This window comes from Theobroma cacao, chromosome 8, assembly GCF_000208745.1.
Source record: "Theobroma cacao cultivar B97-61/B2 chromosome 8, Criollo_cocoa_genome_V2, whole genome shotgun sequence".
In the NCBI taxonomy this organism is placed as follows: domain Eukaryota; kingdom Viridiplantae; phylum Streptophyta; class Magnoliopsida; order Malvales; family Malvaceae; genus Theobroma; species Theobroma cacao.
The window spans coordinates 2,135,683-2,159,255 of NC_030857.1; the positions used below are offsets into that span (position 1 = coordinate 2,135,683).

The window sequence follows — 23,573 nt, forward strand, 5'->3', positions numbered from 1 at the left end:
GGGCGAGTTTAATCATTTCAAAGAGATTGGCCTTGATTTGCTTCCTGAAAAAGGCATTCAGCAAACAGACATGGCTGCAGCCTGCAGTCAGGGATGTCCAACCCCTTTGTTTCTCTTATGGGATTTTGTGTCTTTGCATGCCGAATCTAAAGGAATGTTCTTTTTTTTTCTTTTGCTCATGAGTAAATATAACGAACAGTGTTTCGAGATTAAGTTTGATAAAAAAGAAAGAGTTGATGTGCAAGCTTTCTTGCTGCTTCTAAACCCTTTATCTCTCTCAACTTTTTCAACTCAAATAAAAGCCTCAACCAACATTCTTGGGATTTCTGTGACTGCATTAGATCGCTTATTTGTTTTCTTTAACATTTATAATCAGGAGCTATGACAGACGACAAGCAATTACTGGTTATATTTAGACATTAAAAGCACGAGCACTGCTGCCTTCGCTGCTTTTCTTGTTTAAGTTTCTCTAATGTCGGTAACAACCCTTGGTCAAAAAAACTGTCTCCCATAAACCACAAGGTTGGGGTGTCCGAAATCTAATCGCATTTAAATTTATTAGATTATCTCAGGAACCCAAAGGAGAAAACAAGAGTTTGGAATTCAAACTCGACGACCATAATCCCACAAGTAATTAAGTTTTCTGGTTTTCAGTTCTACTCAAATTGAACAAAAGCATGCATTTGAAAACTTTCGCCTCCCAACCTTTTTACCACTTCAATCAGCGTCCTAAAAAAAAAGGAAAATTTAAAGTAACAAAGGTCACAATAAAAAATGAATTCCAACTCGAGAATTAAAAAGAAATAAAAAAAAAAGCACATTTTCTATGTTAGACGCATAGTACCATAAAGTCACCACACTCACCAACCATCGATTTTTTTCTTTTTTGGTTTTACTCAAACTAGACAACCTGCTTGCCCTCACGTCTCGGGCTGCCAGGCATAATTTACAATTTAATGGATTCAAATTTCTCACCCATTATACCACCTTTTTGTCTCTGGAACTGAATGTAACGCATCGTGCTTGCAAGGAAAGCATCTGAAGCACTATCTGGGGTTGCAGAATCATTCTGCTTCTCGGTATTGATTAGTTCTATCAGGCCTTGGATTGCTGCACCCGTGATTTGCTGATTTCCTTTTTCGAAGAAGTAGAGGTACCTGAAGCAAAAGTCACCAAAATACATGTTTATGACGTAAAGATGAAGCTGTGTAGTATGAGAAGGTTGAATTCGGTACAGCTTAAAGCACTCACTTGTTTAATATCTCAACAAAGAGTGTGACTGGCCCACTGCTACCTCGTGCAACATTTGCCATTTGCTGAGCAGCATTTGCGATCCTCAATGCACGCTTTAGGCAAAGCAGGACCCTGCAATGTCTCCCATTATTTTTAAGTTCTAACTATTAAAAGAAATTTTATCTGTTTACTAACAAATAAGCCTGAAGGGGAGAGGGGAAATTAAAGAAGCAATCCACGGTATTTTGAAGAGCGGACACCAATACATGATGAAACCATAAAAAATTTCAAGCTAAAACTGGTTAAGTACGAGGTTCACACCTTTCCCCATCCTTGATGCCATCTTGATCATCTACCCAAAAAAGATGTGAACATGCATAAACAGCTCTGCACTGATCAGGCTTCTTCAATAGCCTAGCTGAATACTGACCAAAGTAACATGTATTTAATTTTTGTATAAACATATCAATAAAGCACGATAGTCAGATAAGTTTTGTATAAGCATTATTACCCCTGTGGCCTTGTGCGTCAAAGTGTCTCGGTTCTCAACACCAAATACATTCATCCTCTGGAGAGTCCCGATTATCAGATGAATTGCGGTCACTTGGGCTTTGGAGTCCTAAGAGCAACAAAAATTCATGAAACTACACAAATTAGAAGGCAAGAATGTGACTGGCTTATGGCTTTTTTTGATTAAAACATTAACTGATGAGTAGACAATTACCGCAATTTCTTCTTCATATAACACAAATGCTTGAGTGAAAAATTCATAAGCAACATGCTCAAGGTCGCAGTCATTAGCTGCCTGTTAGTCAGCAGGAAACAGAAAAAAGAAAAAAATAGAGGTTAGAAGGTTCAACATCGACGTTAAGGTTCTCTTTGCCAAAAGAATACAAAACCAAAGACAAAATATGCAATATTGTTTGATGATGCATGAATTGCCATTATCATAGTGGTGGAATGCCATTAAAATTGAGTCATCATGATGAGAGATTAATTATGGCAACACCCACTTAGCATCTAAACCAGAAATACTGTCCAATAGAGATCAATAATGTATGAAATCAAAATAAAAAATTCAAGAAATATCAGTCACGACCCCAAGGTTGTCACAAACAAAGTTGATTGTTCTTGGATACACCTGCTCCATCAGAAATCTCTCATTCCTTGTGAGCAGAATTAATTATCTCAACATGCCTTTTCCAGAAAATGGCATGTTGCTCTTAAAATGCAATAAACCTTGTTATGCTCCAAAGAAATTCTTGGAGTTCCATAAATCATTTCATGAATGACTTTATGCAGTAATTAGTATAGTCAAGACTCAAGATTACCTCAGCACATTGGAGGGACAACCTTAATGCAAGTTCAGGTGATGGAACATTTGAAAGATCCTCAATGATCTGGAAGAACTATTAGCATGATCTTTTGCACAGTGATGATATATATCATAAGTGAGAACATACACACTGCATAAGAAACAGTTATAAATCCATAAAAAACAAAGAAACCTGATTCAGGAGCTGAAAAATTTTCTTTGGTGTAGCTGGCACTTCTTCTCCCACTATATCTCCCTCCTGACCTTGCAATTGCCTAATCAACTGCACCCAAGCACCATAATAAGTCCAAATTACACTCACTAGCAATATTATATGTGGAATTTATCCATTTTATTATTCTGAATTAACATGCATATATACGTGACACCTTTTTTTCAGTCAGGGAAAGGGAAAGGGGGGAGGGGGGAGTAGGAGGGGGAAGGATCTAAGAGACAATAATAATGATTATGCCTCAAAACCTAACTGCCTTGCATGCATAATCTTGTAGATTTGTACTGATAAGCCTCTAATACTACAATGTTGTAGACAAAAATATGATGAGACAATGTTACATAACAATCTGGAAGAGGAAGAAGCATACTCTAAGTGCAGAAAACACAAGAGAAGGAACTGTAAAAGGCAGGCGTTTTGGTCCCCCAGCCATTGTATGCTTCCTCACGGTACATATAATCTGAAGGGAAGTAATTATAAACATTAAAAGGAGGAAAAACAGTTTCTGATCGGTCATAAACAACATAACTAAATGAGAAACATTGCAATTAAACATAAAATTATCCTAAATACAGTACAAAAGTGACATTTTATGGGAAGTGAACAGATCTTCAAACCTTAGTCACTAGCAGAAGATTGTAAAGTTACATTTTCTTATCTTTCAATACTATTCACTTATATATTGTATTGGCATATCTTATCCTGATAATGGTCAGAGCAATTAGCATAAACAGAAACACTGGCAAATCTTACCTTCAACATTTCCTCTGGTTCATTGTTGTAAAGCATGTGTATAAGCCGAGCAACAGCATTTTGTTCATCCTTGAAATCCTCCTCATCAAGCTATTGGCAGATACATAACACATGACAAACACAAGAAAGAAGAACCATATGTTGATAACTTATGCACATTCCAAACACATGATAAGAAAAACTAAGCAGTAGGGGAAAGAAAACAATCCAATATTGATCAAAAATAGAGTAATGGAAAGCTACTCGTATAATCCATATCATTCAATTTTTATAAAATAACAGGAAAACTCTAGTTTCAATATGCACCTCATCCACATCAGCACCATCCGTATCCTTGATGAGACCTTTTATCAATTCGAACAACACCTCAACCTACAAAATGCAATGTTACTTTCTTCGACTAAAGAACTTGATACAATTATAGGAATAGAGAAGACTGAAAAGGCATACCTTGTCAACAGTTGAAATGCAAGTGTTGTTTTTCATAATGCTTTGAATGATAACCATTGCCATAACTTTATTTGTTCCGTTATCGAGATGGTCCATTACACGAGGATAATTAGAAAGTGTCAGGGCTGTTACTATATCATTGTATTTCTCCAGTGGAGCACTCAAAAGTGCAACCACTTGTTTCGTTGCCCGGCTATCGTCAAGTTTTGGTATGCTAGAGAGCTTCTTAACACAGGCTCCCTGTTACAGAGTTGCATAACAAAGAACAATCACTATTACTGTGATACATTGCCCAGCATCGTAATATAGCATGGCCAAAGTTATGCAACTGAAGGCGATTTTCTAAATAGAGTCCCCAGATGAAACATACCAGTACTAGATCCACATAATCAAGCCGATCAGGATGAACACGAAGAGTAAAGGTAAGAAGAGAGACATACAAAGTTATAGCTCCGACCGCAGGCATGTCAACCTGTGCTTCTATGACCTGCCATTGAATCCTATCCGATCAGCAAGCAGAAAACAACTCATGATTCAACGTTAAACGCATAAAAAATAGAGAACTTTGTTTACTGGTAGGGAAAATGGAAAAAGGGGTAAGCTAGAGGTCATTATCTAGAAACTGGAGGTGGCTAGTTCAGGGGCCATCACCTGAGTTGATCAAGTCAAAGTATTCACATTCTTTAATTGAATTATTCCTTTAGCACATTGAAAAAAGTTTCAAGGTAAATTTGCAACCTCAAGGTGAGAGAGAAATAGCTAATTTACCTTCCCAATTGCATTGCTCAATTTAGCAAATGCTTCTACTTGCAGAAATTCAGGTAATACCTGGCATACAAACGTCAGTCAACAAATGGCAAAAGCATGAAGGGCAAAGGTTGTTATGCTGATAACTTACATCTGCACTCGAAGCAGCATAATTTGACAGTCTGTCCATTAGTCGAGACAAGACTGTCTTAATGTCAACGGTTGGCTGTGATAAAAGAAGAAAAAATGCAGTTACTGAGCTTAGTGCCCAAAATATGGAAAGACCATAAAACAAAATAGAAGGAACTCATAAGCATTAAACAAAAAATTGGTTCCAATGAATAAGATCCTTATCATGAGGAAATCACACAGAAGAAGAACCAGTCCATCTAGGCTTTTCCAGAATGCATGCTCACTTTATGGAACATAGAGTAGGTTTAGGAATGAGAAGTTGTTAAGAAAATCAGGCTCTGGAACTCCTATGGAGACAATCAAATTAGCTAGCACATAAGAAGTAGGCTGGTCAGGGGAAGGGAAATTCTGTTCCATGATCACCAGAAAATAGTGGCCAGTCATTACAATTTTCTGGTCACCCATACTGACTTCACCATTATGTAAATATTGAGAAACAGCAAGCTTGATAGCTAAATTCTTGAGGTGGAGAAACTCATAGTTAATAGGCCATAGAAGGGCAACTAGGGTAACCTAAAGCCTAAAGCTAACAATTGCAATAAGAGAAGATTGACTTCTAATATAGTCCAGTTACCCACCTGGAGCTGGGGGCAAGCACCCAATAATGTCTCAAGAGTCTGCAAGTGATACTCGTCAGGGAACACCTGAATTATGCAATCCATCAAATAATATTGCGAAAGATCGTCTTTGCAATTGACAACCTGTAAAAGCCAATTCATTAACCAATTAGAAAACCAGAGACCATCTTTTAATGCTATGGACCTCTGAATTATTATATTAAAGAATAAAAAGCAGTGGAGAAAGAAGCAAAATCACCTGCTCTAAGACTCTAGGCAGAACTGTTTCTTTGTACATCTCAAGATCTACCCCTTCTATCTGGCTGAGAACATGGAGATTTTTCCCTACCTAATAAAAAAGTTTAAGACAGAAACATTAATTTCCCTCGAATGAGCATCAAAGACACAGCTTCAGAGTTCAGCCAATTGGAAATTTTAGATTATTGATATTACAAGATCTCGAAGTTCATTCCTTTCTTTTTCCCGCTTCTCTCTAAGTCTACCAGGTCCCTGCAGACCAGAAATCCCAATTGAAGGCTTCAACTCAGGATGACCAAAGAGTATGAATGATTCACAAGCACCATAACACCTGCATGGCCAAAATTCATGCTCTCATGGTTTATTTTCACTTCTATGGCATGCAAGTACTGTGGTGCAATGCATGTCTGGAAAATTAGAGATAATAGATATTCAACAAACCTGATGCTGCATTCGCACCCAAAGTTTATTCATCTCGGTGAAATTCTGCAGTACAAATTCCACAGCATCCATCACAGTGTCAGCATCTCTGCAGGAAGATAGAATCACATTCTACCAAGTGGTTAATTGCAAATCTTTTCCAAATTATTTGCACATCCTAATTTAGACATGCAAACGAAAATTCAAGATCTGCATGAACTCTCATCTAAGCAAATTCAAAAGCAGCTACTATAGAGATTCAACATATATTCCTCGGCCCATAGGATAATGTATGAAAATAGAACAGAATGATATGGTTAAAGGAGCTCATAGAGAGGAACAGTGCAAAAGCTACTGCTTAGTAACTTGTTTATTTTCTTTGAATTTTTGAAGTCAGAGAAATAGAAATTCCAGTTATCTTTTCTTACAAAATTCCAAAAAACTAAAAGGAGAAAAATTATAAAGTAAAACTATGACTCCTTTGCTATCCTGAACAATCCAATCACCTTGGGAAGCAGTTTAACAACATCGAAATATCATTACCTAATGAAATCGACATAAAAATTTAAAGTAGTCTGCTTCTCATATGAAAACTCTATTTTTGACAGGAAAGAAATGAAAAAAATAATCGAGAGGTCTCACCCTTCATACTCAGAACCAATATCCGGTAACTTGTCTCGACTGACTTGAGCAAGGTAACTCCTTAAAAAAAGTCCACGTAGTGGATGTTGAACTCCACGACACATTTCCACAAGGTCTTTAAGAACTTCCTTAGCAGGAGCCTCCTTAGATTTAATATAGACAGATCCTACCGTACATAGGAGATACCTGGTAGATTACCAACTAGAACTTCATGTACAATGACAAAAGAAGTGTAGCAATATAATCTTCACATGCACATACATGATTCGAATACTTCGAGCTTATGTAGCTACGATGCGTAAATAGAATTTCCTAACTAAGGATGTTTCCATTTTTTCCTTTCATTTTTTTCCATATAACAATTAGAGTCCTATCTTAGCGACAGCTCCTAAAATTGAGAAATAACTATAGCTCAAAAAGAATGAGAACGCATGCTTTTAATTGTTCGAAATTTGGAAATGATGCAAAAAAATAATTGTATAATGCGGCTATTGAATTTGTTGAAGAAAAATAATTTAAATCACTTACAATCTAGGCAAGATATTGCCGGCATGCTGAACAAGCTCGTACAGATCAACCACAGATACACCGTGCTTGCCTTCGTCTTTGAAGAAAATCTCCAATTTCCTCAATTCATCAAAAGCTCGCATATCTAAATTCCAATGATAGATCAAAATATTTTCAATCACAATCTTCAAAACTCAAAATCAATCGATCAATCAAAAGTGGAACAAAGAAAATTACAGAGGTCGTAGTATTTGTGAGGAGAGAGTTTGGAGGTCCGGAGCTCCGACAGCATCTGAGCTGAGTACTTGAGAGCTTCTCTGAGATTATTGGAGTCCTGAGATAACAGAGATCTAAATTAATGCTAATGAAAGAGGATTAGACATCTTGATCCGGTCAAAATCAAAGGAAAAAGAGTTTTAAGTGTTTAAGAGAGGGAAGTTTTTGGAGATACCAAAGCTCGATGCATGTAAAAGGCGTTGTGTTGAATTCCGGCGATGCCTTCCGCCAGCCATTTCTCTTCGTCCTCTGCTCCGTTTAACATCATTTTCTTCTTTTTCTTTTTTCCTTCTTTTCTCTTTCTTCTCGAGTGGAGCTGGCTCGAGAGCTGCAACAACGTTAGGCCTTCTCACTTGAAAAAACTTGTTGATTTTCCTTTTGCCTTTATTTTTGGGACAAGTCTTAGGGGAAGAGGACATACGAGGATGCCCAACTGACATGGCATATTCGAGTAATGCGATTGGACCCTGCCTCCAACCCAAAATGCAAGCCCTAGTCCGTAACAGATTCGCATTACCCCAGTTTAGGGTAAAGCCCAATAGAACGTTGAGCCCTAGACTATTGGGCTTTTCTAGGCTACTGTCCTTGTAATGTTAAATTAAAATTTTGAGTTAAGATTAAGGAAAAAAATGTAATATTTTATTTCTCTTTCGCACATAAATTTATTCACTGTTTTAAAATATTTCAATATACATGGAGAATATTTGAACAAGGAAAAGTAGCTAATTAATTTACTACTTAAATATAATCAAATCGATAAAGATTAAGTTCAATTAATTTAATAAACCTAATATATAAAATATTCTCATATGGTCAAATATGTTTATGGGTACTATTCCTATAATAAGAATACATCATGAATTTCACTAGTTAAATTTTGATAAATTTAAAATAATTAAAATATAGTTATCCCTATTTTTGATAAATCTTGAAGTATGTGTGTTGGTTGGGCACACATACAAGAGTAACACATGGTCAAAATAATTTATCACAAAGCAGGGGGTACGAATATTCATCAACTTTACCTTTTACCAAACATACATTGATCAGTATGGTGATTTACTGATTATTAAAACGTAGAGGCAATATCTAATTCAGGTCAAAGTGGAGGGCTTGTTGACTTTCCAAGTACCAATAAAAAATGAATTACACGTTTGATTTTCAGTCGCAATATGATTAATTTTTTGATAAATATGTTGGCGGCAATTGCTTCATGTTAAAAAATGGTAGGTAAAGGTAGCTTCGACTGATGAAAAACAAAGAACATTTAACAGTCAAAGGTTCAACTTAGGGCAGATGCGTGTCGCATCGTCTTTGTTTTCACAGTCTGTCCCTTGATCATCTCATTTACCCACATTGCCTAATTCTCACTATTTATTTATTTTTTTTATTTTTATGAATGGATATTGTTCGTGTTTCCACCTCACTCGATCACTGTTTCTTTGCCTTGTTGATGGAAATAAAGAAATGTCTGAGAAATTTCTCTGGGATTTTTATTATTGCTGGACTCTTTGAATTGGAAAAATCTACTGCCGGCTTGATTTCATGCAAGAAGAAAAATCTTGAATAAGAACATAGAAGGTTCTCTCGTTTAGAGAGAATCGAAGCACAGTGGGTCTGGGTTGAAGGGACAAAGATGGTTAAGAAGGAAATTACAGCAAGTAGGCAGGTTGCTGCTCATCATTGTGAGCTTGTGAAATCAGCACAGTTAGGAAAGGATTTAGTCTTAATCCATGTGTTGTCAGACTCAGGTTTTGTTAAAACTTTTCATCATTTTCACACACTTGTTTAATTTGTACAAGAAACTGTATAAATAGAATTATGGGTTCTTTTTCTTTTTTACAAATAGATAATGGCTTTGTAAATCTTCCTTGGCAAACAACCTGGTCTAGAAAGGATCACAGGAACATTGGCAGGGACTTTGCTTTAGTGAAACAGGTATGCTGCTGTCATCAGTTTGTCATTCTAACTTCTTTTTCTTTTCTTTTTTAAAGAAGGAACAAATCCATTGTTCTGGTAATTGAATTTCAGGGTAACCTTGGCAGCCCACCAAGAAGTTCAATCCGTAAGGTTCTAAAAAAGCTAGCCAAGTGCCGTGTAGCCATGGCTGTACATACGGAAAGAAACCCAGAGGAGGCTATCTGGTAAGTTGACTTCTTATTGATGAGCATGTACAATTCTAGAGTTCTTTCCTCTGATAAAGCACAGAAATGTTTTGCAGGAGCTGGATATCATATGCCAGCTATTGTGTAAATCAATTGCCAACAGTTAGTTCTCTTCTGGCTGTCCACAAAGGAAAGATCATCTTGGAAATACCACCGATTCAGCATTTAACAGGTTTGTACCAAACTCATACGTTAACTTCCTTTGAATTGTTAGTAGGTTTCTGATTTCTATCAGCTTTGCAGGTTTCAAGCTAAATTCGAGACCTGATTTGTATCTCATCAAAGATAGTTCTAGGTTGAGGGATGCAGAGAAACCAGAGTCTGAAGAAGCTGAATCTCATGCGGTTCTGGTTTCAACAGATGTAGCAAGAGAGGATATTGGAGGGCCAAAAGATGGCAATTCTAGTTACAAGGCCATTCTCTTAAACTCGATATCTCTAATCCGAAGAGAACTGCCAGAACCAAGCCTTGGCTGGCCTTTGCTTCGAAGAAAATCTTCTCCAAATCAGGAAAATTTTAAGAAACCTGAAGCTAGAGATATGTCAGTTGTGGAATGGGTGATGAGCCTGCCTAATCGAGTTACCACAGTCGTCAACCACATAGCTTTGCATTCAAATCAAACCAGCATCACTTCCAAAACATATACTACTAAGGATTCTACTATAAGCGATTGCAAGACTGAAGAAGCAATTCACAGCACTGAAGACGAGGAATCAGTAACTAATGACAGTAGAAATTCCAAAGAAGAAAATTATGGGCTTGGATATGATGCAGAATTGTCAGTTCCTTTGATCACACAAACTTTGGAACCAGATTCAAAACCAGGGTGGCCTCTTCTCCGCATTACAGCTCCCACAACTTCAGATTCTTTCACAGAATATGAAGCTGCAATAAACGCACCCGTTCAATTAACAGTCGAACCTCCACCTTCCAGGAATGCATTACTATCCACCGAAGTGGAAAATCCTGTTAAGAAAGAAAATTATTTCCCAGCGCCAAGAAAGATGCTGAACAACTTGGAGCTTCATTGCAAGCGGTTCAGCCTCAGGGAGCTTAAGCAAGCAACTTCTGAATTCTCTCCAGGTTATCTTTCAAGTCAAGCTTCTTCTTATGGGAATTCAAGATGCTTTTAAAGGCTTAGAAACTCAAAGCTTTTGATTTATTATTGAAGTTTCTTGTTCCTATTCGTTTGATTCTCTTGTAGAAAATTTGATCGGAGAGGGAGGATGCAGCAATGTATACAAAGGGCGTCTTCCTGGTGGCAAGGCAGTCGCTGTTAAAATTCTGAAGTCATATAAAGAAGCTTGGAGTGACTTCTCCTTGGAGGTCGATATTGTTTCTTCTTTAAAACACGAGCATATCACACCTCTAATTGGAGTTTGTGTTGAAGATGACCATCTCATCTCAGTCTATGACTTTTTTCCCAAAGGGAGTTTAGAGGAAATTCTCCATGGTAGTCTTCCATTCCTTGCAAGGTTTGCTTATGTTACATAAGATTCAAGGGATTTACTAACTAGATTTTATTTCCAAAACAGGTCAAAGCAAGAAGTCTGCGTTGCCATGGGGGGTCAGGTTTAAAGTGGCCACGGCAATTGCCGAGGCTCTAAATTACCTGCACAGTGAGTGCCCTCGACCTGTTATCCACAGAGATGTAAAATCTTCCAACATTCTTCTCTCTGATGATTTTCAGCCACAGGTACTTTTTTTTTTTTCTCTTTTCTTCTTCTGGTAATTGTAATAACTTTATCAAGTTATTTCGGGATCCTACCATGAAACTAAGAAAAGATCAACTGAAAAAGGTAGTGAACTATCTAAATGCCAGGATTTACTCCTGGCACATTTGCTACAACTTATGAACCTTGAATATGATCTAGAAGGAGCGGTTTAATTAGATGAGTTTCTAACCAGATGGCTTCTAAAACTCTTCACAAACTGAAGTATCAATGCTTTTTTCACTTCACCCTTCCAGTTATCTGATTTTGGGCTTGCCATATGGGGACCAACGGATTCAAACTACACGGTTGATGGAAATGTGGTAGGAACTTTTGGGTATATAGCCCCTGAGTATTTCATGCAAGGAAAGGTCAGTGACAAGATTGATGTATACTCCTTTGGCGTTATGCTTCTAGAATTGCTCTCAGGAAGGAGACCAATAAGTTCAAAGGCTCTGGAAGGAAAAGAGAGCTTGATCCAGTGGGTAAGAGTTTCTGCTTTTACACACTTTCACTAGTCGATGATGTGAGAAACTTCCGACAGAAATGTTCATTCCTGGTTAAATAACCAAAATAAGTTATGATCTAACACAGGCTAGGCCATTATTAGAGAGAAGGGATCTCCAAGGATTATCGGATCCAGCGTTAAATGAAGACTTTGACGTTGCTCAAATGCATAGAATGGTTGTCGCTGCCTCCCTCTGCCTCAATCAATTGGATGGGCACCGTCCAAAAGTGAGCCAGGTAGACATTCTTGCCCTGCTTCTAAGTAAATTCCTCCGAAAAAAGCTTGACATATTTCCAATCAGGTCATATTACCATTCTAAATAGGGGGTAAATCTCCAAGTAGATCCAGTTCACTTGGATTATTGTTTGAGATCAAGCTGATTCTCACTGTCTACCCTCCAGGTACTAGAAATATTGCGAGGAGAGAAGGAACCAACAGAGTGGTATGATCTTCGTGCTACTGAATCAAAATTACCAAACGACCAGGAAGATGATGACCTTTCTCCAGGATTTGTTCACAAATTATATACCTATCTTTCATTTTCATTTACAGATGATGATTCAACACCGGAGTGCATCAATTATACCACATCAAGATATCGTGGTGCAAAGAAGGGTCGTTTAATGCTGAAAGACTACCTTAAGAAAGGGCAGGACCAATCATTATCATCACCTCTGTAGTTGCACAGCTTTTCGGTTCCTTAGCCCTTGAGCTAAAGCTTATTAAGCAAAGCATTTTTTTTTTTAAGCAAAGCTTGAAAACGTAAATCAACACGATTTCTTGATGTAAATAACGGTTATGATATATGATTCTTGGAGTTGTAACAATTTGAAAATGAGATTGATATTGAATTCAAATGCCATCAGAAACGTTATGCAGATAAATTCTTCTATTGTTTCAGTCTTGGGTGAAAGTCTCAACAACTGTACAAGTTAGGCATTGTCGCCCTGTGCCGCCAAGCTACAATTTTGTTAACTGACTAAAAGAATTATGAGCGCTCCTTGTAGGGGAGGGAAAAAAAATAGACCCCTCTGCCAGGAGCTGTTACATCAGATTCTTCAAAAGCCAAAGGGATCAAAATGGAACAGTATAAGGCAAAGCATAAATCTCAACATCCGGAAGAAAATGAGCACGCGGACATGAAGTTGCAATAGTAGGACATCTAACGTCATCGTCAACTTTGGATCTTTCACCCGCATGTTTTCCTTGCTGCTTCGACTTAAAAAGCCAGTCATCATCATAGTCATCATGGTTCTGCAATTGGAGAGGAAGTGGCATCAAATCCTCAAGCAAGGTTTTATACTGCAATGCTGCCTTCTTCATCTTGTTGCCAAACACTGAAGTTCCGGAAGAGGGAATTTGCTGTTTCCTTTCATTGTCACGCCATAGTTTCTGTTCTAGCACAGTAGTAATTTTCTGTTCTGGCACATGAGTAATTATATTTTCCTTTTGATTCGAAGGGTCAGGCTGCTCTTGAGCTATCGGTTGGGTGGAACAATCCGCCCTTCCAGAGGTAGAGCAAACCCGTTCTTCACAGAGAGATGCATCAGATTCCCGGGGCTTTTTAAAGGAAAACCGAATCTTTATACTCCCTATTGATTGCACAATACAAAGTTCAATATCCCAATACATGTACATACATGCCTCTAAGAAACTAGAGCAGTAAGCAAACAATGCCTATCTGATAAAACGATGAACAAGACTCACCATTAACCCTGCATTCACTTGAGGAAGGGGTTTCCCTTTTTCTCTTGTTGCTGTTTTGGGTGCCATCAGACAAGTAGCAAACAGGTGGTTCATGCTCCTCAGTAAGGTCACTGTTCCCCAATTGCTCATCTTTATCACCGTTTAGATCATCAACAAGCTTCTTAAGTTTCTTGCTGATACCGTGAGTTTTCTCCTTTTCTTTTCTTTCCTTCTTTTTCTTCTCCTTCTTCTCCCTCCTCTTATGTATTTTCCGTTCTGTTTTTGGTAGAACCTTTTCTCTTTCGAGCTTTGGGAACCAAAACAACAAATTTAGCAGAGAGGGAGCGGAATACCAAAGATTACCATAAAATTGAAGTTGGGATATTTTCACAGCCTAATAATTTGGCATAGAGTTCTATTAAAAGATCAATTAGAAAATTGAATTCAGACACCCTTTGTAAACAGGGGAACAAGTCCAGAAAACCATTACAATTCTCATAAACTTCCACTCCTCTAATCAAATCAGACATCCATCTTTTCAATAATTTACTTTAAAAAAGAAGAAGCTAAATCCAAGCCTCAATCTTTACAAAATCTTTAAGAGTTTCAAGAATTTATTCACATATAAATACCAGGGTTCGTTGTATTTACAAATCTTTCTTATTCACAACTACAGAGCCATGGCCACAACAGTCAAAAAGCAATTCCTATTGTTTTGCCTTTCAATTACAAAATTTACAAGTACAAATCATAACTTAACTATCACAAATGCATGCAGTTGAGCAAACAAAAGTGAAAACCAAATACTTTTTGCTCAACGAACCTTAATCGATTCGACCAATCCGTGCCTTAAATACCCTGGAGGCGGGTAAGGAAAGCACCTTGACATGATCGGCTTTTCTTTTCGAAATCCGAAAGAACTTCCCAGAGAAACTTATGAACCCGTAAAACCCTGGGTCGTTTTTATGCGGAAAGGATTAACGATCAAAAAACCTTCCGAGACCCGGAAAGGATTAACGATCTAAAAACCTTCCGGGTTTTCTTCTCTTCAAGAGAGAAGAGACCAAATCAAGAAGGCCAGACAGCTAGGGTTTTCTCAGATCTCTCTCAACAGAAGAAAAGGGGCAAAGTGAAAATCGTATGCTCTGGCGGCCAACAAGAGGAGTATTTATAGCGTGGGAGAATGGGGGATTGATTGATATTTTGTTACCGAGACTACCCTTTATTAGTTCCCTATTGGTACCGGACTCTTAGCTCGAAATTTTACTGTTCTTAACCCTTTTTCGGTAAATTCGCTCACCAAGAATCTGGTGTCCGTCAAGTGCTAGCTGGCAGTATTACGTATGCAATTTCGATTTGTCTTTTTTTTTTTTTTTAAGCGAAAGTAGCGACGTCGTTTTTAGATTGGTGGACGCGGCGAATGCCACGTAGACGCGGCTTAAAGCCTAAAACCCCTATTGTTTTTAACCAAGAACAGGGGAAAGTCAGAGGAAATTGTGGAAACTGGAGACGAACGGAGTGTCACTGAGAAAATTTTGAGTTGGTCAACATGAGAAGAGCCAACGGACTCCCTACCCTCGGCAGAGCCCTATCATGCGGCGGTGCCTCCACCGAACAACGGCTGGTTCAAGCGGCGTTGATTAGCACTTTCTCTTCTTCATCGTCAAATTCTCATATTTTCTCGCAGAAACTAGCCGATCGATTGGGGCTTTCGCGTCCCTCCCTCGAGCGCGGTGTTGCGGGGACCATGTTGTTTTCCGTGGCAGCATCGTCTCTGGCTCAGGACGCCCATGCTAAGGAGCCGCCTCGCTCTAAGAAGTTCCTTTACAATGAAGTCGTTCTGTACCAATATGAAGCTTGCCCTTTTTGTAACAAGGTTAAAGGTAAGTAAATTCACTCTCAGTTGTAACTAATACTATATTAAGATTAATATATCCAAGCTTTCCTTCCTTGAATTCTTATAGATATGAGTTTCTTGTGATTTAGAAACTAGTAGCAATGAACACAATTTCCTATTTTACATGCTTTTTTACTGAATAATAATTTAGAATATCGGTTGGTGAATGGTTGTCAAAATGAATTATTTTAGTGGAATTATTGAGAAAAGCGAATGCTTGAGTTTAACTTTCGGTCTTCTCTTCATTTCCCCTGTTTTTGGCTGAAGACATAAAGTTGTGATTGGCTAATGATTGGAAAGGAGATAAGAAGCTTGAGATAGTGATAACATTTTGAGTTTTGGTCTGGATCACGTAGCTTAATTGGCCTCAACTCTTTGGAACCAAAATGTATCACTGCATAGTTCTATGCAATTCTTTGGAATCTATAATTTGCTTTGTTTGGTTTCTTACAAGCTATTGATTTTAAACATGATTATTCATTTTTGTAAACTGTAATGTATTCACCATAAATTCACTCTCAGATGAAATGAATTCAATTTTCATTTGTTCCGCAACATGTTATTAACTGCCCCCCTCCCTTCCCCACCCTTTCTTTCTTTGTAATCCTTTCCTGCCCCATTTCTTTGAATTATTTTCTCTTCATTGTTTGATTTCGTTAATTCATTTGGTTGAATTTCTTGTTCTTATTGCAGCATTTTTGGATTATAATAACATCCCATATAAAATTGTGGAAGTCAACCCCATCAGCAAAAAGGAGATCAAGTGGTCTGATTACAAGAAGGTGCCCATACTGAAAGTTGATGGTGAACAGATGGTTGATTCTTCAGGTTCTTTGCTCTTTCTAATCGTTGTGAACTATCTTCCGATTATGTTTCTCATTTTAAGTTAATATTACTGTTCTTTGTCTGTCTCCAGATATAATCGATAAGCTTTTTCATAGGATCAATCCTGATAGCTCTATCCCTGATGATGGTGAAGAGAAGAAATGGTGTCAGTATGTTCCTCTACCTCCCTGATTCTTTTAACTTTTTAGATTACAACATTTGCTTCTACAGTTACTGTTTTGACTTAGAAGACTTGGATGAAGATTTCCAAATTACTGGCTGGAGGAAAATTATTGCATCTAATTTTAGACAATTTGTATTACTCCTATTTTAAAAACTTTTCCATATCATGGATGATTTACCATCAATATAGTGTTTGGGCTTTTGCTGTGATTGATTGTGGAACTACAATGATGTAGGTGGGTGGATAATCACTTGGTGCATGTTTTATCCCCAAACATATATCGAACTACTTCTGAGGCACTTGAATCATTCGACTATATCACCACTCATGGTAAGATAAATTTTCCCTCTGCATTCAATAATTTGTTGCTGCCATTGTTGGTTGTTGCATTATTTTAGTTTTTTTCACGAACTTTTGTTGCTGAGAATAAGGATTGAATATGTGTCTGGCTTCATTAAAGTCTGTTGATTAAATATGTGCCATGAAGGGGATAGTGTTCCGCACTTACACTTATCACCATTTTCATGTTGTTAACTCTTGGCTTTTAAGCCAAATCAAGTCAGCACTTTGTCAATTCATATTTAGTGTGAGATTGATGTGCAATGCCTTACTTTGTGCTTTAGGTTGTAGTCTTAGAGCCCTCATTTAATACATTATAATTTTGTACTCTTTATAAATGTTTTTTTTCTTGTCCCCATCCATCTGCTGTGTTTTCATTTTCTGAAGTGTCTTTTACTAGACCATCAACAACTTAATGTTCTTTGCTCATGTCATGCTTTAAAAACTTTTAACATGCTGAGATAAAGCATGAAATTCGGCTAGTCATCTTTAGCTTATGATATTTTCTCATAAATGTAGGCAATTTCAGTTTCACCGAGAGGTTAGTAGCAAAGTATGCTGGAGCAGCAGCTATGTATTTTGTCTCAAAGAAACTGAAGAAGAAGTACAACATTACTGATGAGAGAGCAGCCTTGTATGAAGCTGCAGAAACGTGGGTGGATGCTTTAAAGGACCGGCACTATCTTGGTCTGTTTAGTTTATATTTATAATGTAATGTTGTGATATTGACAATATACGAGATGTCGAAACTTTTCAAACCTTTAACTTCTCTCATATAATCCCTCTTACCAGGTGGATCAAAACCCAATTTAGCTGACCTTGCTGTTTTTGGCGTTTTGAGGCCGATCCGATATCTAAAGTCTGGTAAAGATATGGTGGAACATACACGTATTGGCGAATGGTACACTCGGATGGAAAACACTGGGGGAGAATCTGCTAGAATTAAGGAGTAAGTGGAAAAAAATTTTCTGCTGGAGTAGAACTTGCAGCCTGTCAACCGGAATTTGCAAGCACGGAGAATTTTAAAATAATTGTTTTTGAAGAGAGTTTTCTACAAAACAGGCAAGGGTAGGATTAATCATGTGATTACTTCTATCTGATATAATGTGGTGCTGTATGGATAATTGTACATTATACAGTTCTCATAAGCAGCTTTTACTGAAAATCAAAAGAAATAAATAGTTTCCACTGTAGTTGCTCATATTAGTTGCCGTTGTTTTTGCTCCATGGACCCATTTTGTGATTTGACATTGGAGTTGCTTGTAGGCAACGCCCTAGCTGTTTGGTCTGTGCACTACTTTAGATTCATTACTTGCTGCTTTAGTTCGATCCATCGTCTAGGTTCTGCGACATTCTCCACTGTAGTTTTACTATTTTGCAGTTGCTTCTCAACTGTTGCATTCTCTCTCTTGACATAGTTGTGTCGGCAAGGTTTTGCCATTCTCCTGGAACAAAGGTGAATTCCTGATTTGAAATGGACTGGAATGCTTTAGAGTGAGACGCTAAAACTTACAACTTAGCACATACCATTCCTTTTGTTACGTCATCCAAGATTCCAAATTTGGCTATGAATAAATGAATTGTTTTGAGTTCCTTCTTCAAGTATTTTGTAACATTAATTGGAATTTTTAGGTTAACTGTGCCTGTTCAGATTTAATTGATAGACATTTGATCCATTCGATTTATTAGTGAGAGTTTAAACGCTTGCTACCCTTGCTACGTATGAATATCTAGTTAATTGAGTAGTATTTTTTATAAGAATTTGACCCGTTCATATATATCGATGAAAAATTAAATTTTATTGTACAACTTTGAAAAAAAAAAGATGCACTTTTTTAAAATGAAATGACTTTCATATACACCAGATATTTTGAAAAGATTTCATTTTAGATTAATCATGAATTTGCTTTGTGATGATATATAGATCCTTCCCAAAGATAATAGCAGAGTTTGGGCATAGGCAATTTCGAAGCATTTGACCTAGTGAGAAGCGAATCTTGTCGTAAGTCTTACTCCTAACCTTGTTCTATCGAAACAGCTATAATCAGAGGATAGGTGGAAATGGTACCACCGACTTTAACATTTAAGACGATTTCAGTAGCCGTTGAACGAGCTTATTCATGGGCCTGAAAGAGCCGCATTCGATCAGAAGAGCATCTTAATTGCCATTTGCGTCAAATACTACTTTGGTAATACCATACCAAAACAGCACCATGCACTTATTGGACCCGTACGCTAAATCTGTATCTTTCTATGTAAAAGCTAACCAAACCTTTTTTTTTGGGTATGTAGATGCTTCCCCTGCTGCCTGCTGCTCCCTTTAAAGCTACACGGCTCATTTCACTATTGCACTTATGAATCTGCACCGCAGCTATACCTTACGAGGCTTTCGGGCTAGGTAAAAATGAAATAAAATAAAAAGCAGAGTTCACAGAGGAGTGTAACATGTTTCCCTCGCGGTTAAAACCTTGTATCCGATTGTCAGTGAAAATGGTTTTTAAAACTTTGAACTAGATTTTTCTTCTTTTTTTTTCTTTGTTGTTGTTCATTAAGTGGCCACAATCACATCAAAAGAAGTCCTCTGAAGAATTGTTGTCTCGGCAGGCGACGTAGGGTTTGCATTACGTGAATGACTGAAGGCGGCAGGAGGCCCCCAAGTGTTAATCAGCCCGAAAGTGGTGGCAAACGGCGGATGGCCTCAAACAGGAAGCTCCTTGCACGTATTTGTTGGAAGGTGACAAAGCCTCTCTGAAAAATGTAGGCGTTATCATTAAAGAAAGTCTATACTCTTCATGGATCCTGATGCCCGGAGCAGACTTGGCCAGCTGGCTTTACAACAGATGAGGTGACGTTTCTGGCCCGTAATCACACTGGCCCAGACCACCAAACCTTGGCCAGACTGGCCCATATTAATCCAAGGGCTCGAACATGGCCACATGGCAATGGCTGCCAAGGGTGAAAAAATTGCATAATAAAAAACTCTTCATAACCCAAAACGCCGGCAAGAGTTCTTTTAATTACTACACATCTACATTTGAGAATTTAAAATACAGCTACAAGAATAAATAAAAATGCTATTATTCAGCCTTTTCCAATGACCAAACTGACAATTTCTCCAATCTCTGATTCCTCCCCTCTACAGTGTCTGACTCTTTCACGTCCCGATTGAGTGAATTTCTCTTTCTAAACCACCTCTCTCTCTCTCTCTCTCTTTGTGAAATCTCTGACCCGATGGTTCTGTGACTTGCTGTCACAAAATCTGCATGTGTACGTCGTCGTTTACCGCGACCTTTATATCTCTCTCATCAATGCTTTTTTGGTTTTGAAGCCTTTTGGGATTTGACAAGAGGGCAGAGAGAGAGGGAGAGTCCTAAGCGTTCTCTAACTCTCTTTGTCCCGCTCTCCCATCCTTTATTTTCCTTTTTTAGGTCCTTAAATACGTCAGTACAAACAAATTATGTCCATAAAATCACCCTTTATTAATAAATTCAATTTTAAAATATCTCAAGATTTTGTCGGTTTTCGCACTCTACTTATAACCATCCACGGGTTTTTCTCATGATGGTCTATTTCAGTTAAACCAGAAACCAAAGCAACAAAGAAGGCAAAGGATATGCCAAATAAGAGAGAGAGGAAATTGGGTCATGCATCTCTTCTGATATAACAAGAGCATCAGCCTTCTAGCTTTAAACCTACCCCATTTCGTATCCGTTCTGGTTTTCATATTAATAGTCTTTACCAAGTATGTGAATTCTTACAAGGGCCAAGGGGGACGTTTTCTTTATGTTGCTTTGCTCCGTTCTCAGTACCTGGCAATAGTTATTATGGCTGTTCAAGCACAGTTATTTCCTGAAAATATGGGTTTACCTTTGCCCATGTGTGGCCTTCAAGATTGGATGGTAAACCCTGCACCTGCAGTTCCTTCCTTTGAAGCTGATTTTTGTTTCAGTCTTCAAGATCCTCATCAACAGAATTTTCCTTTCCATCTGCAACAAAACGCTCAGAACTTGGCTTCTTCTTCTTCAACGTGTGATAGTTTTCTTCCCATGGCACTTGCTCAATCTTTAGATGCTCAACTGGAGATGCAAAGGCAGGAACTTGATTGCGTTCTTCAATTACAGGTAAGAAATCCATCATTTTCTCAAAAGTTCCTTCATTTTTATCTTTTTCTTTACAAAATGATCACTTTGGTAGAGTTTTCTTATGTAAGAGTCATCTTGATTTTATCATTATGGATTTTGAATATTATCAACTGTTTTCTCCCGGGTCTAGTCTTGTTTTGACTGAATTTTTTTCTTTTCTTCCTGTTCTATTTCTGGGCGGGGAAAAAACAGAATGAGAGGCTAAGATCTGCTTTACGTGAGCAAAGGAAGCGACAACTGGCCATCCTGCTGAAGAGTATGGAATCAAAGGCCTTGTATTTGATGAGGCGAAAAGAAGAAGACTTGGCACGAGCAACAAAGAGAACAATGGAGCTCGAAGCCTGCCTGAGAAAAGCGGAAATGGAGAGCGAGTCGTGGCAAAGACTTGCAAAAGCAAACGAATCAATGGTTGTGGATCTAAGCAACACACTGGAACAGGTCAGAGAGGGCCTAGTCTGGGTCAGCAATAGAGCCGAAGATGCAGAGTCCCTTTTCTGCGGCTCGTGTGACAGAGAACAAGGAGCAGAAGTGAAAGAAGAGGGCAAAAAGATGGCTTGTAAGCACTGCAATTCTAGGAGCTCGTGCGTTCTCTTCCTACCTTGCAGACACCTTTGCTCGTGCAAGTCTTGTGAAGCTTTTCTTGATTCTTGTCCTGTCTGTAAATCTGTAAAGGAAGCGAGCATGAAGGTTTTTTGGGTCTAACAAGAAAGGCACAAAGCAAAGAAAAAAGGAATGCAAATGCAATAGGGAAACATTTTTTTGGGAAGCACACTTGTTGATACCTGTACTGTCATCGTGTTGTTTTCTTTTTTATTTGCTTTTCCTGGTCTATTATGTTAACTGATTTCCCCCTTTGTTTATTTTTCTTTTTTTTATATTTTAATTTTTCTTCAAACGATGACAGTATTGGCTGGGCGAGAATCTTTCAACTTTTTACCCTTTCCGGGTTAATTACCATTTTCCTGATTTAGATCGCACTAAAAATACAAATATTTGTTTTCAAATTTTATGTTTCTTTAATGAGTGATTAATTTTTGGTTCTTTTTTGGCTCACGGGAAATATCAGCTTGCTTCAGCGGTAAAAGTGTACTGTTTCGGTTTAACTGGCAGAAAAGATTTGAGAGCCGAAGTTCGACATTTATCATAGAGTGGAACTTTCCAGCGCCACACTTAAAGCACTTTTTCCTTGGCTCTATCCAATGAATCATCCATTGAAATGACAGGAGGAAAGGTGAAAAGAGTTAGAAAGAAAAGCTATAGAAATTGACTATCCTGAAAGCCTAACCAATGCTATCTAGAGTTCTAAACATGAGATTAAACCCTTCCAAATACTCGTCAAAAACAACCCTGCATGCGCCCTGTTTCATGGAGTCTGATGCAGAAAAGCAAAAGAAGCAGAGTTATTTCCAAAACCCCAATATCAGAAAAAAAAAAAAAGGATGAAAGAAAAGTTCAAAAAGAAAGCTCCTCATCCCATCCCATATTTTCTTTGTTTTAAATCATTTATTCATTATCTCCATTCGTTCTAGTGTCCTTGTATGGGGAAGTTGATACCAAAATCTGCAAAATCACTTTCAGCTTGTTTCCTCGCTGCCAATTCCACCCTGGCGGAAAAGAATGGACAGGGTATGGTCCCAAAGTTCCGAGTGTGTCGCGGGACCCACCAAAGGGGGGTTGATTGAGTGGGCCCTACAATGTGTTTAAAGATCAGAGAACCGTTTCCGAGGGAGGGGATGGATGACGAGTGAGTAAAAATGGTTGTTTTGTCTGAGATGTCGTGGGTCTCTGTATGGGGAATCGGGATGCGGGATTTGGTTCTTATTCAGGACTTCAAACAAAGCAAGACCACGAAAGTTGACAGCCGGGTTCTTTCTTTTCCATTTTGTTCAAACCTCTTTACTGGGCCTTTTGCCTGGCCGTATTTTCCTCCATTGATAAATCCAGGAAATGGACCAGTATCGCGTACATGTAGAAGTGTACGTGGACGCCTAGGATGCTTCCGCATCGGCGGCCGATCAAGTAATCAACTTGCCGCCTATGACGTGTGGATCCCGCTGGGCCTTTTGACCAGATCTGGAGGGCCGCGGTTGGTTAAACAACTGTCTATTTTTGGGTCTATGGCATCGGCCTTTCGGCCTTCGATTGGTTGAATATGCTGGAGATCGGCTACGTCAATGGCCCAATTTACCTCCTCGGTTCTTGGAAAGTCTTGGACCTGTCCAAGGTTTACCCGGTAGGCTTTCAAATAAAAGATTGGGCCAGACTTAACTCCCCTGACATGGGTTCCAACTTTTAAGGTTGAGTAATTTTCGATTAAAATGGTTCGATTGATTTGAATAAATTTAATTTTGAAATTTTTTACGATTTTGATTTGGGATTATAAGAATATAAATAGGTATAACTCATGCCTGAGTTATTTCTTTTGTTTAATGTTTTTAATCATGTGTGTTGGAAAATTTTAATGTTAAATTTATGGTGTTGTTAAAATTTTATAATTTAAGTTTGGTATAATATCTCTTAAATTAATTTAAAA

General features: G+C 38.1%; 5 protein-coding genes across 6 annotated transcripts; 3 read left to right on the plus strand and 2 right to left on the minus strand.

Annotated features, from left to right (window-relative positions):
• LOC18591586 (vacuolar protein sorting-associated protein 35B) lies at positions 655-7,984 on the minus strand. The gene is made up of 22 exons (XM_018126252.1): positions 7,758-7,984; positions 7,544-7,640; positions 7,328-7,451; positions 6,800-6,985; positions 6,179-6,266; positions 5,933-5,989; positions 5,739-5,828; positions 5,501-5,623; positions 4,882-4,956; positions 4,752-4,811; positions 4,354-4,470; positions 3,984-4,223; positions 3,840-3,905; positions 3,534-3,623; positions 3,151-3,240; positions 2,742-2,831; positions 2,565-2,633; positions 1,958-2,038; positions 1,745-1,852; positions 1,555-1,658; positions 1,252-1,365; positions 655-1,157 (listed from the first exon to the last, which is right to left on the minus strand). The coding sequence occupies exons 1-22, from the start codon at positions 7,848-7,850 to the stop codon at positions 947-949; spliced, it is 2,373 nt and encodes a 790-aa protein (XP_017981741.1). The 5' UTR covers positions 7,851-7,984; the 3' UTR covers positions 655-946.
• Positions 9,015-12,802, plus strand: LOC18591587 (probable receptor-like protein kinase At5g15080). Of its 2 annotated transcripts, XM_007017797.2 has the most exons (10): positions 9,015-9,333; positions 9,432-9,520; positions 9,614-9,726; positions 9,804-9,919; positions 9,991-10,830; positions 10,952-11,200; positions 11,283-11,443; positions 11,717-11,944; positions 12,054-12,203; positions 12,369-12,802. In XM_007017797.2, exons 1-10 carry the CDS (start codon positions 9,219-9,221, stop codon positions 12,645-12,647), a joined length of 2,340 nt encoding a protein of 779 aa, XP_007017859.2. In that variant the 5' UTR covers positions 9,015-9,218; the 3' UTR covers positions 12,648-12,802. The 2 variants fall into 2 exon arrangements, with proteins under 2 accessions (XP_007017859.2, XP_017981622.1); XM_018126133.1 differs by lacking the exons at positions 9,015-9,333; positions 9,432-9,520 and having other exon boundaries at positions 9,658-9,726; positions 9,791-9,919; positions 12,369-12,769.
• On the minus strand, positions 12,814-14,796 carry LOC18591588. The gene is made up of 3 exons (XM_007017798.2): positions 14,477-14,796; positions 13,675-13,960; positions 12,814-13,559 (listed from the first exon to the last, which is right to left on the minus strand). The coding sequence occupies exons 1-3, from the start codon at positions 14,540-14,542 to the stop codon at positions 13,042-13,044; spliced, it is 870 nt and encodes a 289-aa protein (XP_007017860.2). The 5' UTR covers positions 14,543-14,796; the 3' UTR covers positions 12,814-13,041.
• Positions 15,118-18,125, plus strand: LOC18591589 (prostaglandin E synthase 2). The gene is made up of 6 exons (XM_007017799.2): positions 15,118-15,536; positions 16,244-16,378; positions 16,467-16,545; positions 16,795-16,889; positions 17,418-17,585; positions 17,691-18,125. Exons 1-6 carry the CDS (start codon positions 15,203-15,205, stop codon positions 17,849-17,851), a joined length of 972 nt encoding a protein of 323 aa, XP_007017861.2. The 5' UTR covers positions 15,118-15,202; the 3' UTR covers positions 17,852-18,125.
• On the plus strand, positions 20,454-22,010 carry LOC18591590 (probable BOI-related E3 ubiquitin-protein ligase 2). Its single transcript, XM_018125409.1, has 2 exons — positions 20,454-21,019; positions 21,233-22,010. Exons 1-2 carry the CDS (start codon positions 20,723-20,725, stop codon positions 21,740-21,742), a joined length of 807 nt encoding a protein of 268 aa, XP_017980898.1. The 5' UTR covers positions 20,454-20,722; the 3' UTR covers positions 21,743-22,010.

Excerpts from the sequence above, each read along its gene's own strand:
- LOC18591587 (XM_007017797.2), top strand. The coding sequence starts at position 9,219 with ATGGTTAAGAAGGAAATTACAGCAAGTAGGCAGGTTGCTGCTCATCAT. Across the intron at positions 9,334-9,431 it reads CCATGTGTTGTCAGACTCAG|ATAATGGCTTTGTAAATCTT; the intron begins GTTTTGTTAAAA and ends TTTTACAAATAG. Across the intron at positions 9,521-9,613 it reads ACTTTGCTTTAGTGAAACAG|GGTAACCTTGGCAGCCCACC; the intron begins GTATGCTGCTGT and ends ATTGAATTTCAG.
- LOC18591588 (XM_007017798.2), bottom strand. The coding sequence starts at position 14,542 with ATGTCAAGGTGCTTTCCTTACCCGCCTCCAGGGTATTTAAGGCACGGA. Across the intron at positions 13,961-14,476 it reads GATTGGTCGAATCGATTAAG|CTCGAAAGAGAAAAGGTTCT; the intron begins GTTCGTTGAGCA and ends TGGTTCCCAAAG. Across the intron at positions 13,560-13,674 it reads AAGTGAATGCAGGGTTAATG|GGAGTATAAAGATTCGGTTT; the intron begins GTGAGTCTTGTT and ends TGCAATCAATAG.
- LOC18591590 (XM_018125409.1), top strand. The coding sequence starts at position 20,723 with ATGGCTGTTCAAGCACAGTTATTTCCTGAAAATATGGGTTTACCTTTG. Across the intron at positions 21,020-21,232 it reads ATTGCGTTCTTCAATTACAG|AATGAGAGGCTAAGATCTGC; the intron begins GTAAGAAATCCA and ends GGGAAAAAACAG.
- LOC18591589 (XM_007017799.2), top strand. The coding sequence starts at position 15,203 with ATGAGAAGAGCCAACGGACTCCCTACCCTCGGCAGAGCCCTATCATGC. Across the intron at positions 15,537-16,243 it reads TTTTTGTAACAAGGTTAAAG|CATTTTTGGATTATAATAAC; the intron begins GTAAGTAAATTC and ends TTCTTATTGCAG. Across the intron at positions 17,586-17,690 it reads AAAGGACCGGCACTATCTTG|GTGGATCAAAACCCAATTTA; the intron begins GTCTGTTTAGTT and ends CCCTCTTACCAG.
- LOC18591586 (XM_018126252.1), bottom strand. The coding sequence starts at position 7,850 with ATGATGTTAAACGGAGCAGAGGACGAAGAGAAATGGCTGGCGGAAGGC. Across the intron at positions 3,906-3,983 it reads GCATTTCAACTGTTGACAAG|GTTGAGGTGTTGTTCGAATT; the intron begins GTATGCCTTTTC and ends TGCATTTTGTAG. Across the intron at positions 2,832-3,150 it reads TTGTGTTTTCTGCACTTAGA|TTGATTAGGCAATTGCAAGG; the intron begins GTATGCTTCTTC and ends GCTTGGGTGCAG.